Source organism: Mchenga conophoros, linkage group LG5, assembly GCF_057382185.1.
Source record: "Mchenga conophoros isolate Kocher_MC1m ecotype Shallow Benthic linkage group LG5, M_conophoros_male_GT1.1, whole genome shotgun sequence".
Classification (NCBI taxonomy): domain Eukaryota; kingdom Metazoa; phylum Chordata; class Actinopteri; order Cichliformes; family Cichlidae; genus Mchenga; species Mchenga conophoros.
In genome coordinates this window covers 15,372,966-15,386,286 of record NC_140530.1, presented here as the reverse complement: position 1 = coordinate 15,386,286, position 13,321 = coordinate 15,372,966, and the positions used below count along the sequence as shown (strand labels likewise).

At 44.0% G+C, this 13,321-nt stretch overlaps 1 protein-coding gene across 2 annotated transcripts; it reads right to left on the bottom strand.

Annotated features, from left to right (window-relative positions):
* Positions 1 to 1,578: 1,578 nt before the first annotated feature.
* Positions 1,579 to 13,321, bottom strand: eif4ba (eukaryotic translation initiation factor 4Ba). Of its 2 annotated transcripts, XM_085273531.1 has the most exons (15): positions 13,237 to 13,321; positions 9,904 to 10,044; positions 8,540 to 8,745; positions 7,966 to 8,082; positions 7,794 to 7,848; positions 7,525 to 7,671; positions 6,983 to 7,105; positions 6,567 to 6,827; positions 6,193 to 6,454; positions 4,291 to 4,379; positions 3,936 to 4,197; positions 3,750 to 3,787; positions 2,554 to 2,683; positions 2,093 to 2,165; positions 1,579 to 2,004 (listed from the first exon to the last, which is right to left on the bottom strand). In XM_085273531.1, the coding sequence occupies exons 1-15, from the start codon at positions 13,247 to 13,249 to the stop codon at positions 1,927 to 1,929; spliced, it is 1,995 nt and encodes a 664-aa protein (XP_085129657.1). In that variant the 5' UTR covers positions 13,250 to 13,321; the 3' UTR covers positions 1,579 to 1,926. The 2 variants fall into 2 exon arrangements, with proteins under 2 accessions (XP_085129657.1, XP_085129658.1); XM_085273532.1 differs by lacking the exon at positions 2,554 to 2,683.

The following is a 13,321-nucleotide window of genomic DNA, read 5'->3' as shown; positions in this document are numbered from 1 at the left end:
TGAATCCATGGATGACCTTTAAAGAGGATAATGACGCTTCTCCTTATAGTTTTCAAATGTAAAACACTGAAATCATACTGTCCAATGCTGTAAGCCTATCCCAGCTGTTATTGGTGGGGGGTGGGATGTACACCCTGAATAGGCTGTTGATCGGTCACATGGCTTTTACACAAATGTTCACATCTATGGCCAATTTAGAATCACTGTTTAATCTGATAAGCATCTCTTGGGACTGTGGGAGAAAGCCGGAGTACCTGGAGAGAACCCACAGTCACAGGGAGGACATCCCGATTCGAACTCGGGATTTTTTCTCTGTAATTCTTTCTTATCTAGGCTTTATAATGATTGAAGTAATGTGGAGTGTGTTCATGCACACACACAAACACTTGCGTTGCTTTCCATGTCTGCTTCCCAGCTTTGGCATTGCTACATCATGGCCACTATTTTTGCCTCATAAATATTTAAAAGACATAATTTGCACGTGCCTAAACACACACCCTTGGTGTCAATCAGTATTCTTTCCGATATCCGCTGCAAAGAATGGTTTGCTTTGAAGAGTCTGAGAAATGCCTTCTTGCATTAAAATGCGCACCTCCTGTGTGTGGAGGAGGGTGGGTGGGTGTAAAGCTCAGCAGGATCCTAACCAGCTGCCACCAGGAGCCGGGGCCTCAGCAGGGGGCCCCGAGTCTGAAGAAAAACTGAGGAAATCTTATGCCTCACAGACCACACTGGGAGAGCAGAAAGTTGGTTGAAGCAACTCAGCATATAGACGACCGTGTTTTCACGGGTGATGGTAAATCCCGCAGGTGTTACGAGAGTATGTGCTGCCCATTCAGCATAACAAAAGGCAGCAGGGAGGAGTTGCATTTTCCCACATTAGAACTTTAATAATCATACTATTTGATTTCACATGATGACCCCAATTTATTACAAATTGGAAGACAGGTTCATATAACCTCATGAACAACCCCCCCCAAGCAAATCCACCCTTTCTCCATAGATTTGTACTCCTTCAGGGGCAATGAATGATTTACACAGATCTGTTAACGTGACTGGATACTGGAGTACCATGAGCATTTAACTGGTCTAATTCTAAGGTATAGAAACAGAGGGACATCTGTACAATGATGGGGATTGTAATAATGGCACTTAATTGATTCTCACGGTAAAATTGTGTGGTGGCTTTTTTCTTTCTTCCTTCCTTCCCTGCAACTGTGAAAATATAAATCCTGCAAAAATATGTTTGGGAATCCTTTTGTTAACACCATCGACCAGCTTATTTGTTGAATGGTGAATCACATGATTGGAAAATTTTTAAATTAGCAGGTTTTGTCTCAATGCTCTTGATAATGAGTACTGGAAAACAGGATTTTCAAATTTCAGCAGTACACTTGTATATTATTTTTTTAAATACTCTATAACATCAAATTATTTAATAACGTATACAGAAGGGCTTGCAATGATGTTTTGCATTTCTAAAAAGTCAATAAAGGAGAGAGAGAAAAAAAAAACCAAAACACGTTTATAAGCTCCATCTTCAGTCATTAGATGCGCCTGTGATCCACAAATATACAAAAATCATTTTTCCCCACTTTTTCCATTTATTTATTACAATTAATTCAATCTTTTCCATCACGTTTTCATGTGTCATGTATTCCTCTGTTCCATTTAAAACAAGTCCAGTATGTGACTATTCTTTAGAACCTGAAGAGTCCTGAAGGTGGAGCAGGGGGAGGAGGGATGGGTGAATGGTTTGAAATTAAAGGACAGGTTTGTAGGAGGAAAACAGAGAGGGGTGATGATTCCCCCTCCCTTCCCAGGAGCCACATCCATGTGAGGAGATTTTTTTTTTCCCATACGCTATGTGAGATTATTATTTTTTTCTTCTTGCATTCATCGCTTTCTCTGCATCTCGTTGTTTTCCCTCTAATCGGCGTCATCTGCGTCTTCTCCTTGGTCACCATCCATTAGCAAAGCGGCGTACTTACTGGCTGAGCTGAACTTCTGCAACAAAATAAGAAAAATAATCAGTACTTTGACAGCACAGTGCAACTTTGCACAAATTTTGATGTGGCTGAGCTACAGGACTTACGGGGGTTGGGGTCTCTTCGTATTTCTTTGGCTCTGGGGGTGGTCTGGAGTCTCGGTCTCTTCTGTTGTCCTTTCTAAAGGTCAGAGTGAATGCTGACGTTAGGAAGTATCTGTACTAAAAAACTAGTTGCGAAACCTTTAATGGCCACAGGTGAAAATAAATAAAGAGGAATCTGCTCGTTTTCGTCTTCTGAAGATTAACAGCCATTTCAGAAATTTCAGTTCTGATTCATGTAGTTCTGACATGAATTATTTCTTGTGCTACAATATGGGGATCATGATGATTTGGTGTAGCACAGATAAAGCATTCATGTGCACACCAGGAAACCCTGTCTTCCCAGTGACCCACAAAAAAAATAAAAATGAAAAAACAAACCACAAAGCACCATCAGTTGTGTAACCCGAGCACAGATGCCTGAAAAATATCCTCCCTGTCTCATTAAGAACTTTGCAGTTGCTAACCTGTCTGCCTCCTTCCTTCGGTCTCTGTTGGGCCCCTCTCCTCGCCCCCGCCCAGCTCCAGGCCCTGCAGGCCCCCCTCGTGCTCGTGGGGGCCCCCGGTCCCGACGCACACCATCAGCCTTGTTCTCATCTTAAAGAAGAAGCCAGACAGTTGAGTCAAGGGGGGCTTGGTGGACGGTGTACAGTAGACTACACTCTCAACGCACTGCAGCATAAACAGCTACTTTGGTTGGATTCAAAATGTGTTAGTCACTGATATAGGGCCAAATGAGAGGTGCACAACTGCCCCCACTACAAGAACGGGCCTCTGAGAAATCTGATGCCGGCTTGCAAAATGTGCCAAAAGGTTCCAAAACTGTAGAAAATAGTGAGAGCCACCTTGTGGCACCACAGCCATGAAGATATTATTGTTCTTGTAGTGTTTCGGCATGCACGTTCTGAGCAGGACCCGCTCCTAGCAAGACTCTTTGACAAATGCGTTCAGCACAATTTCTAGTAAGTGTGGAAAGCACAGATAAAAGCTGCACACCACATATGGTAAGTGAGCAAGTGAATCGATGAAACACTTTCTAAGGAAATCTGCTAAATGCATGAACAAAGCATTTGCACGACAACAAATGAAGTCCTGAACTATTCCACTTCCTTTTTCTGAGAATCTTGTGCTTTTCACAGTCTACAGAAACAAACAAACAAAACAAAAAGAAGTTCCCAGCTCTTTTTCCTGGACCACTCAAGAATTTGAAAAATCACTCTGTCATCACCTTTCAGGCGCCAATACTTACAAGATGTACTCTATAAGCACGTGCAAATGCTTCAGCTGTTTTTTTGTGCTTTTTTTGTTTCTCAGAGCACAGATGGGCAAATACAGCTGAAGCTGATTAAGTGCACCATACACTGATGATGTCGAGAAGAGCCAGACAAGTCAAAGGGGACAGGAAACTCAAAACACAACTCCTAATATCACCTCGTTGACTGGAAGACCTAACCAAACGCAAGTGTGTGACAAAGTTTACTTTTCCAGCATGGAATGAGATGGATTACTCACTGTATTCAATTAAGACATGCAATATACTGTTTCTGCTTCACTTCTTCAGTCAGATTGTGCTTTTCTAAGATTTCTTCATTAGGTAATCGATGGAGACACCCTGGTAACTTGTTTTCGGAGTGGGGGAAATCCCACTGTGTTTAGCACTTACCCTTTCCAGATCCTCTTTCATCTGCAGAACTTGAGGAGCTAAAAGGAAAGGAGGAACAGTCAAGGCAAAGTATATTAAGGCTGTAGGGAATTCAGAGCATCAATTACTCAATCTACTACAATCTACTCATTCATTCATTCAAGAGCAGAATTTAAACATTGCAGGCTTCATTCAGTGAGTGCTCACCTGAACTTGGGAGGAGCTGAACCGCCTGGGGAGACCGGGGAGGTCGGAGCTCGACCATCGCCCTCATTAGAGCCTGTGCTGACTGCACTTCTCTTGGCCCATGCATTCTCCTTGGGAGGAGGTGCAGGCATCACCTTCAATGGCTCTTTAGAAGAGCTGGTGGAGGGGGGCCGGGATGAGGACCCAGGGGAAGTGGAGCCACCTTCTACCCCACTGAATACCTCATTCTCACCGGAGCGCTCGCTATCTCGACACCGTGACCCTAGTGGGAGAAGGCAGTGTTTCAGTCCCAAGTAGGACAAAGACGAAGGAGAGATCGAGAAGAAGAAAGGAAGCGAGTGAAGAAACATCCCACCTCTTCCAGAAGTGCTTCCTTGCTGTGAAGACTCACTTCCTGTGCGGGATCGCTCAGTATGAGATTCCTCGTTGCGCCAGCTCGGGTCCCTAAAAGCAAAAAGAAAATCTTTATTTTCTTTCCTTTAGACCTTTGGGTACATTATGCAAATCAAACCACTGATGTCTGAAACCCAAACCACTATTTTAAGCACTTTGTTTCAGTGTAGCTACTCAAGCAAAGTGCTCACACCACATGAGGGGAAGGACAGTTGAAACACTGCAACACTAAAACTAAACAAAATTTAAGACATGTTTTAGCTGATTGTAAACTGCAAATGGGGTAACAGGGTTTAAGCAAAACAGGGTAAAACACGGAAAAGGCCAAGCAAACAAGTTTCTGAGTTTTTGCAGAGACTGTGGGGCATCTGAGACGGACTGTTTCGAGTGCAATGTGACGACCCGACCAATCGTAAAGCAAGAGCAAGCGTTCAGCCCTCACAGTTCTGCTCTATGCAAATGACATGATTAGCAGATTTTTGCAGTGGACAATCGTGAACACAAACCCTGCTGCAAACAGATATTAAAAATATCAGTTGCTGTTTTTACCTTCGAGGAGATTTTAAAAAGTGTAACATGCAAATATTTGGAACTGCTACTATGTAAAAACTTGAGCAACTTGTTAGGCCTTAACTTACTGATTACACAGACAAACATCTGAAAATTCTGGATGTAAATGTCAAGCAGTCAAATCAAGACCAACGTGAAAGGCGAGTTGCAGCTATAACAGAACAGTGAACCAAAGAACATCTCAGAAATCTACCATGAACTCTTCAAGAATCACAAGATGAGGCTTTGAGTGTCCGTCAAGTTGTAGGCAGATCTTATAAACATGCCATAAACATCTCAGAAATTAAACTGAGCTGCAAGAACTTATTCACGAGTGACGGAGAAGGGGGCGGGAGATCAACAGACGGATTGGTGCTGCGGCTGCAGTGATGCGGACGCTGTACCGGTCTGTTGTGGTGAAGAGAGAGCTGAGTGTAAAAGCGAAGCTCTCAATTTACCGGTCAATTTACGTCCCTACCCTCACCGATGGTCACGAACTGTGGGTAGTGACCGAAAGAACAAGATCGCAGACACAAGCGGAAGAAACGCGCTTCCTCTGAAGGGTGGCTGGCCTCTCCCTTAGAGATAGGGTAGAGCTGCTGCTCCTCCACATCGAAACGAGCCAGTTGAGGCGGTTCAGGCATCCGACAAGGATGCCTCCTGGGCGAGGTGTTCTGGGCATGTCACACCGGGAGGGGGCCCCGGGGCAGACCCAGGACACGCTGGAGAGACTATAACTCTCAGCTGGCCTGGGAACGCTTGGGTGTTCCCCCGGACAAGCTGTAGGAGGTTGCTGGGGAAAGGGAGGTCTGGGCTTCTCGATCCGGCCCCGGATTAGCGGAGGAAAATGGATGGATGGCTGCAAAAACAGAAGTGAAGGATTCTAATGCAACAGCGACAACGGCTGTGGCTCTACTAATTGCCAGGATCGATGGTCTATGCCTGGCTCCTCCAAGGTACTGTACCCCAAAGTGCTCCCGGTGCATCTGCATGAATGTTAAGTTAAAGAAAGCACTTGTATGAATGTGTGTGAATGAGGCTTGGGGTAAAGCAGCAGAAAAGCACTTTGAGCATCAGTCCATTTAACAGAGACTCTGGCTGCAAAGGGCTTGTACAAGCTGTACAAGTCTCCACAGGATGCGTCAGCATTAAACACTTAATCATTAACATTTGAAAATAAAAAAGGCGCTCTCCCATTTCTGCATTAGATCTAATTTACTTGTGCTTGAGGAAAAAAAAAGGCAGAAAATTTAATGGTGTAATAAATGTACAATACTACTACATTCAAACATTACTCATCAGCCTCCCCGCTCACCTGTCCCTCATCTTTCTGTCCGGTCCCCTGCCTTTGTCCTCCTCCAGCTGTCTCTGCAGTCTCTCCTCCTCCTTCTTCAGCCTCTCCTCCACCTCCCTCTCCTTTGCTGCTGTGTCAACGGGTTTTGCTCCGCCAAAGATGGACGAGGCCCTGCTGCTTGAGCTTGAAGTGGCAGCAGGTGAAGTGCCACCACTGCCGGCGCTTTCCTCCTCTTTAGGTACACTACGAGGCTTCAGGTTCAACTTGGGTCTTTGCTGAGGAGCTAGGGTTGGAAAAGATGAAAGTACATACGTCACAAATGCACAACTTAACAAGATTTTTCCTGAAAATTAAGAATATTGACAAAGGATAGGATTTATACAATGAAATCTCACCCCTCTCTTCACGCCTGTCGTGCCGGTCTTCACGGTCCCCGTAACGATCCCGTTCTCCGTAACGATCTCGATCTCCGAAACGATCCCGGTCTCCGAAACGATCCCTGTCCCCATAGCGATCCCGGTCCCCGTAACGATCTCGATCTCCGTAACGATCCCGGTCCCCGTAGCGATCATTGCTACCCTGACTGTCATCATAATCACGGCGGAAACCACTACCAAAGTTACGACGACCTCCTCCACCACTACGAGAGTCGAAACCTACACAGACAGCAGACCAAAAAAGAAACGTGAAAACAGAACGCTGTAAACACTAAATACAACCACAAAAAATAAAGATTTATTTGGGATCAGAATGTTAAAGTAATCTGGATCTTGTGCCTAAGAAGCAGTTTCCAGAACTTATACAAACAAACCTCCATCATTGTTTCTGCGGTCCCTGTTGTCATAGCGATCCCGGTAACGACCTCCTTCATTACGATCACTGTCCCACCGCTGGCCATCTCTGTGACGATCAGACTCGTAACGGTCACGTGATCCTGCATTAGGTCGAAAGTAATGGGACGTGACACACTGAACAGCTGATTGGATGGTGTTACCACACAGGTATTTTATATAAACAATTCAAAATTAAAGACAAAGAAATAATAATAATAAAAAAAACAAAAAAACACCTGCTCCTCAGTTTGAAAGCTGAAAACCAGGGCTGTGACATAAAGCTAAGGCTAGGTTTCACAAAATAGTGCAAAAGAAGCCACTTAATGGACTTGCTGTAATTAATTAGTTCAGTCAATATACTCAAATTAAACTTTCATGCTTCAATTTGTGAAACTGAAATGGGGAAAAAAATAGTCTCAAAGCATTCTGTTTTTCTGTTGTTTATTTAGGTATATTTTTTTCTTTAGAGGGAATCTTATGCTATCGTGATAAAGCTCCAGCAGAAGCATATTAGACTCACTGTCTCCGAAGGCATCATCTCTCCTGGGAGGTCCATCATCAGCATCCGCACTTGGTCGAGCTCTCCAGTCACTGTCTGTCTTGTCAGGACCCATGTCAGCCATTCGCCCACCTCGGTCTCGACCACCCATAGGTCCGCTGTCTCTTTCTGAGATGTGAAGAAGGAGAGGAGACGCTGTGTTAAATTATCGAACACTTCAACGAGGGCAATGGAGCGGCGCGTGACTGCAGAGGCAGAGATGATCAAAATGTCCAGGAATAAAAGTGTACCTTTATCATTTGACTGGTCTGCAATATCCACACGAATCCGGCGGTTGCCCAGGTTCTGTTGGCATGAGCAAAGAAGTAGTTTGTTACAACTATTATTTACTGATCCTTCCTGCACTTTGGTGAAAGTCTCAGACTGTTTAATTGTGTCTTTTCCAACTTCAGGTTCTCTTACTTCCTCGCTGAGGTTGAGAGCCCTGAGGAGGGATTCTACGTCGTCAAATTCAGCATAACCAAAGCCTTTCAGCCTCTCTGGGTTACTGGGCTCTCGAGGCAGACGCACTGCACTGATCTGGACACAGAGACAGTTAAAGTGAAACACATTGATTAATAACATAACGCTCTAATTACACTCATGACAACAGAAACACACTACCCAAGTTTTCAAAATGCAAAATAACAACAGAAAACAACAACAACAACAACAACAAAAACTTTGTGTCGTTGATGTGACACGTTGAGGAACAAGTGTGAAAACAAACAGAATAACAAAGTGGACCTCTGCATCCTGTTCTTTTTTAAAATGCAAATTCAATCTTGCTGTTGTGTGGACAGCCCCACGTAGATGTGGACTGAAACTTCAGAAATTAGCCACACGTTTAACTTTAAAGTGATGATCTGAGAACCTGAAATGTAACTGAAACTGCAAAACCAACACACACAGAACTGCTGGCATCCTAAATGTTATTTGCCTTGGCTGTTATATACAATTATGAGTGATGGCTGTGTGTATATCTTGCTAAACCTACTGCCAAGCCGCGGAAGAAGTCTTTGATTGAGTCCTCAGTGACATCATAGGGCAGGTTTCCCAGGAAGGCGGTGTATGGCGGGCTGCGGGGGAGCCTGGCCCGGTCAATATTGGGCTCGCGAGCTGAGCGAGGCGCTGTAGGCAGAATGGAGCGGTCGATGGGTGGTGCCCTGTACGTGTCCTCCTCCGTGTGCCAGGAAGTCGAGACTGCAGAGACATTGGAGGAATCTTCAAATAAAAGCTAATATTTGAGCTTCCTAAATTCATGAAATGCTTTCACTTAAATAAAAAAAAAAAAAAAAAAAAAAGAAGCTACCTATACTAGGGTTACCTGTGAGAAAACAAGAGAGCTCATTGCATAGAAATCACCGTTTTACATAATGCAAACACTTAAGAAAAAAACAAACATTAGGTGCCATTGCCTGCTACAGTGCTTGCGCAAACTGGCCTGCGTTTGCATTCCCCTTAATGACTCGACTACGCATCAGTTTGTCTCATCATCTCAGCTCCTCTCTTTCTAAACAAACGCCCCTCATATGGTGTACAGCAATCACATTAGTCACACAAACTGGAGTTTAAGGGTCACACACACTCAGGTATGGTGTAGATAGCCTAGTCTCAACATAGAAGCTGGAACAATTAACATACAAACAAACAGGGCATTGCCACTGACGCTGCATAAAAACCAAACTTTGACTTGGTAAATATGTTAATTAATACTTTCTTATAAATAAAATACATGCCTCATGTAACTACCCCCAGCTTGGATTAGTGTTATCACCCTCGTATTACAAGACATTTATATCTGCATATCATATCTATTCATATCTCACCCAGCTCATTTTCATTTAAACACTCTGCAGCACATTTCACATCCTGCCACATGTTCGACTACATGTGTTACTAGAATCGCCAGTTTGACCACATTCTTCAATTTTCCCAACGAATCTAAAAGATCTTCTGAACAAGAGAGAGCGAGCACACCGATTTTACTACAGTAATTGCTTTCAGGGCATTTCTGAGACTGGCTTGTCATACATAATATCTCCTTTAAAACATGTGACTGAATCAACAGCTATGCAATTAAAAGGATATCTCTGCCTACTGATTGCATAGCTAACCTGACTTACACTGACCATTTTGTTACCACAAATCACTCCGGCAGGTTGCTTCTTCAAATGCAAATAGCTCAGACAAACACTGCAGCCTTCAATTCAGAGGTTTTGAATTTGCAGTTAAGGGGAAAAGGTAGAGCTAAACAGTCGTTACCAAGAAACATAATGCAGACCGTTTTTTAGTTCACCTACTGTTGTGAAACGCTGCTAAGATATTCCGATCACTGTGTGCATTTCAGTGTGTGCTCACCATCTCCGTCCAGGTCATCAGTCTCATCCGCCCAGCTTGTGGACTTGGTCGGATAGCTGGGGGCGACGCTGCTGCCTCCACTGTCCTCCGCAAGAAAGTCAGTCAAAGTGAGGGTCTTCCCCTTCTTATTCTTCTTCTTAGCTGTAGGGAAGAACACAAGAGTAAGTCATGGTTACCTTGCCCATTGTGGACGTCTCTCTATGGAAGTAACTTACAAAGTAACATATGGAATACCTGCAGACTAAACTATCAGAAACTGCAGCATCTCAACAGTTTAAAAAAAACAAAACCTAATGTTTTTACCTTAAATGAGAGCTGCTGTTTAAATGGTGACACTATTTTTAAGGTTTAGTAGTGAGATGATGTACAACCAAGCAAGATAAGAGTGGGCCCCAGTAGGGCTGGGCCATATTATACCGTTCACGGTAATACCGGTATAATGTTAGGCAACGATAGGAAAATGAAATATCGCGATAGAATATGAGTAAAACGCGCATGCGCAGTGCCTTTGTTTTCATACGCACATGGCCGATTGTTGAGTGAAACAGATGAACCAGAATTGGTTTGTAAAAATGGTGCAACTTCAGTGATGTGGAACTGGTTTGGTGTTTGTCCGTCAGATACACAACAAAGCACATTTTTTTGCAGAACATGCAAGCGGCCGTTGTTATTGTCGTATTTGTCGGACTAAGATGCTCTTAAATCTGGGAGTAATCTGAGTCCTAAACTCCGTATGTTTCAGGTCAAACAACACTGCAGCATCACTGAGAGTTAAAAACTGTCTAAATTCTTTCATCTTTAATAAAACGATCAGCATTGCTGCTTTACCAGGTGTAACTATAAAGTTTAACTTCCAGGCATCCATGAAAACAAAATGTATTACATTTAACGGAGTTAGAAGTTAGCAGGAAGCTAGCGGAAGTTAGCTCGCTAGTTTCACTAGTTACCTAAGCATGATATAGCACGTTCTGACTGAGAGATTTCTGAAAAAAATCAAACGTACAGCTCTGCTATCACTTCCAACATAAATGAAGACAGGAAACTAAACAGCAGTGACGTTTGTAGGGTTACTGAAATTGGGCTAGCTGGTATATAATGATGTGCTACGTGATCGCTAGCGACACAGCTATGTTAGCATAACATAAACAGTGAAGCTGGAGGACGAACACTAACACTTTTCCACTTATAAAAGTTAACGTGAAGGTTCTTCATGGTTAGAGACAAATGCAATCGCATGGCAGGATACTGTAAACGGACCAAACTTCAGTCAGGAGAACAACTGAGATAATCCATCCACAATACGAGGTTAGTCATTAATATACTGCAACAACATGGGAATAGAGCAGCTGCCAGAGAATTCAACATTAATGAATCAATGGTACAGAAGTGGAGGAAGCAAGAAGAATGAGTTTAATAAAGTTTGATTTATCTGACTGCTTTGTTTCGCTTAATGTGCCTTATAATCCCGTGCACCTTATGGTCCGAAAAATGCGTACTGCACACTGCAGTTTAATGTTGCAAAGCACCTCTTTTTAACTTCAGTGGATATTATACATGGTTATGCTCAGGATATGTCAGCCCATTTCTACTGGAAATGCCTTTTGGTTAAACTTTCAGCAAGGAATTTGCATTTGCACTGTTACATTTTTATAAAGCTTTAATGTACATAAAAACCAGCTTCTTGTTTAAGTGAAAATAAATGGAAGGTTGTCTTTTTGCGCTAGTAATGTTGTGGAGTTGTATTTTGTCTCGCATCAATTATATCGTCGGTTATATCATTATCGCAAATTTTCAAATATATATCGTGATAAATATTTTTGGCCATATCGCCCTGCTCTAGGCCCCAGTGTGCGTGTGATAACAAATACTTCTTTTGCTACAAAAAACCAAAACTGCACACACACGAATGGGGAGTGGTCAGCCTGTCCAACCGTCACTGTGCAACAGACCAGAAAAGGCTGTTTAGCTCCAAGTCAGGTGAGAACCATAACGATTTCAAAACAACCTTACTGCAACACGTTTTTGAGGTTTGACTGACTGAATCATGCACAGACCACAGAATATTCTTGACAGTGTGTCCCAGTGCCAGCAGTTACCAGCCCCCAAGGGAGATGGGGAGGGGGGCTCGCACACAGTTCATGATGCAGGTTTTGACTTGGAAAAACAAAAACAAAAAATAGGGGGTGAGAAAGCTGGCTGGGAGCTTTATTGTGAAAATCCCAGCTGTCAGGACATTCTTTTGCACACATTATTTCAAAACCCACAAAAACGCAGAGACCAACAAAGACTGTTTACAGCTCTGGTCCAGAATATTACACTAAGTTGTTGTTTACGGCCGTCAGGTTTGATCGAAATGGCTATAACCGCTTGTACTTTGCAAAACCAGCAAGCAAAAATATTAGCTGTGGTAGCCTGCTCAGCGATCCTCACTTATGTGACATTGGTGAGCTAAGAGCTGCGTAACATTAAGTTTCAGCGGAGCTGTCTTCTTCTTAAACTACAACCCCGCGGTCAAACTGTTAGGGTAACTATACGGGTCTTTAGCTTGCCGTATACACTGATCGCTTTTGTCTTGGCGGCTATGCGGGCTTAGTCAGCAAAGGACTGCTGACGGGGGAAGTATCCCTGCTTAGCTGGCTAGGTTTTACGGCCTAGCTCGCGTCGCAGCGCTACGATCCAAGTGCGCCATCAATCGCGCAGGACTTGGCCGGCTGGGGAAAAAAAGATAGCTTAAAGTTGAGAAGGAGCTAGGGAAGTGTTTAGAATGCGGCCAAAACAGGCTCAGCTGCCCCATTTCATCAAACACCGACACCAGGCAGCCACGCTTGCACACGTGGGGAGACTCCTCGGGCAGCCCGGACTCCTCGGCCCGACCCCTCCTCCACACATCGCGCTTGCGCCCGGCGCTTATCTTGCTCTGAGCGCCACGGCGAAACCCGCTACGGTCATACAATGTGCCAGCTCTGCACGCAGTTCCGAACATTTCACAGCCTGTCAACCACGTCCACTGCGCACAACAACGCTTAAAGTCAAAAGCGGACTTCAGCAGCCGCAGTAACCGTGCCCAGAGGTAAATGCTACAAGTTCTCGGGAGGTTACAACGTTCACATTTATGCTAGTCGTTGCTCCGTTCATTCGCCTATGTCTGGCAGTATCGTCTTTACCGAGCCCAAAACAACCGGGAACCCCTTTTATACACACGAGACAACGACGCGGAGCGATAAAGCGAAGAAAAAACAACCATCAAACTTCACGTGTTAAGTTGAATTGAAGTAAAATCCTCTTAAATTCTCCCCCGAACCAACCCGGATCGCTCACCCACATAAACCTCACCTGACGCCGCCATGTTGGAGAGCGAGTTCGTAGTAGTTCCCGGATGAAGGCGTCAGAGGTTTATTATCGGGAGCGCGCATCGTCG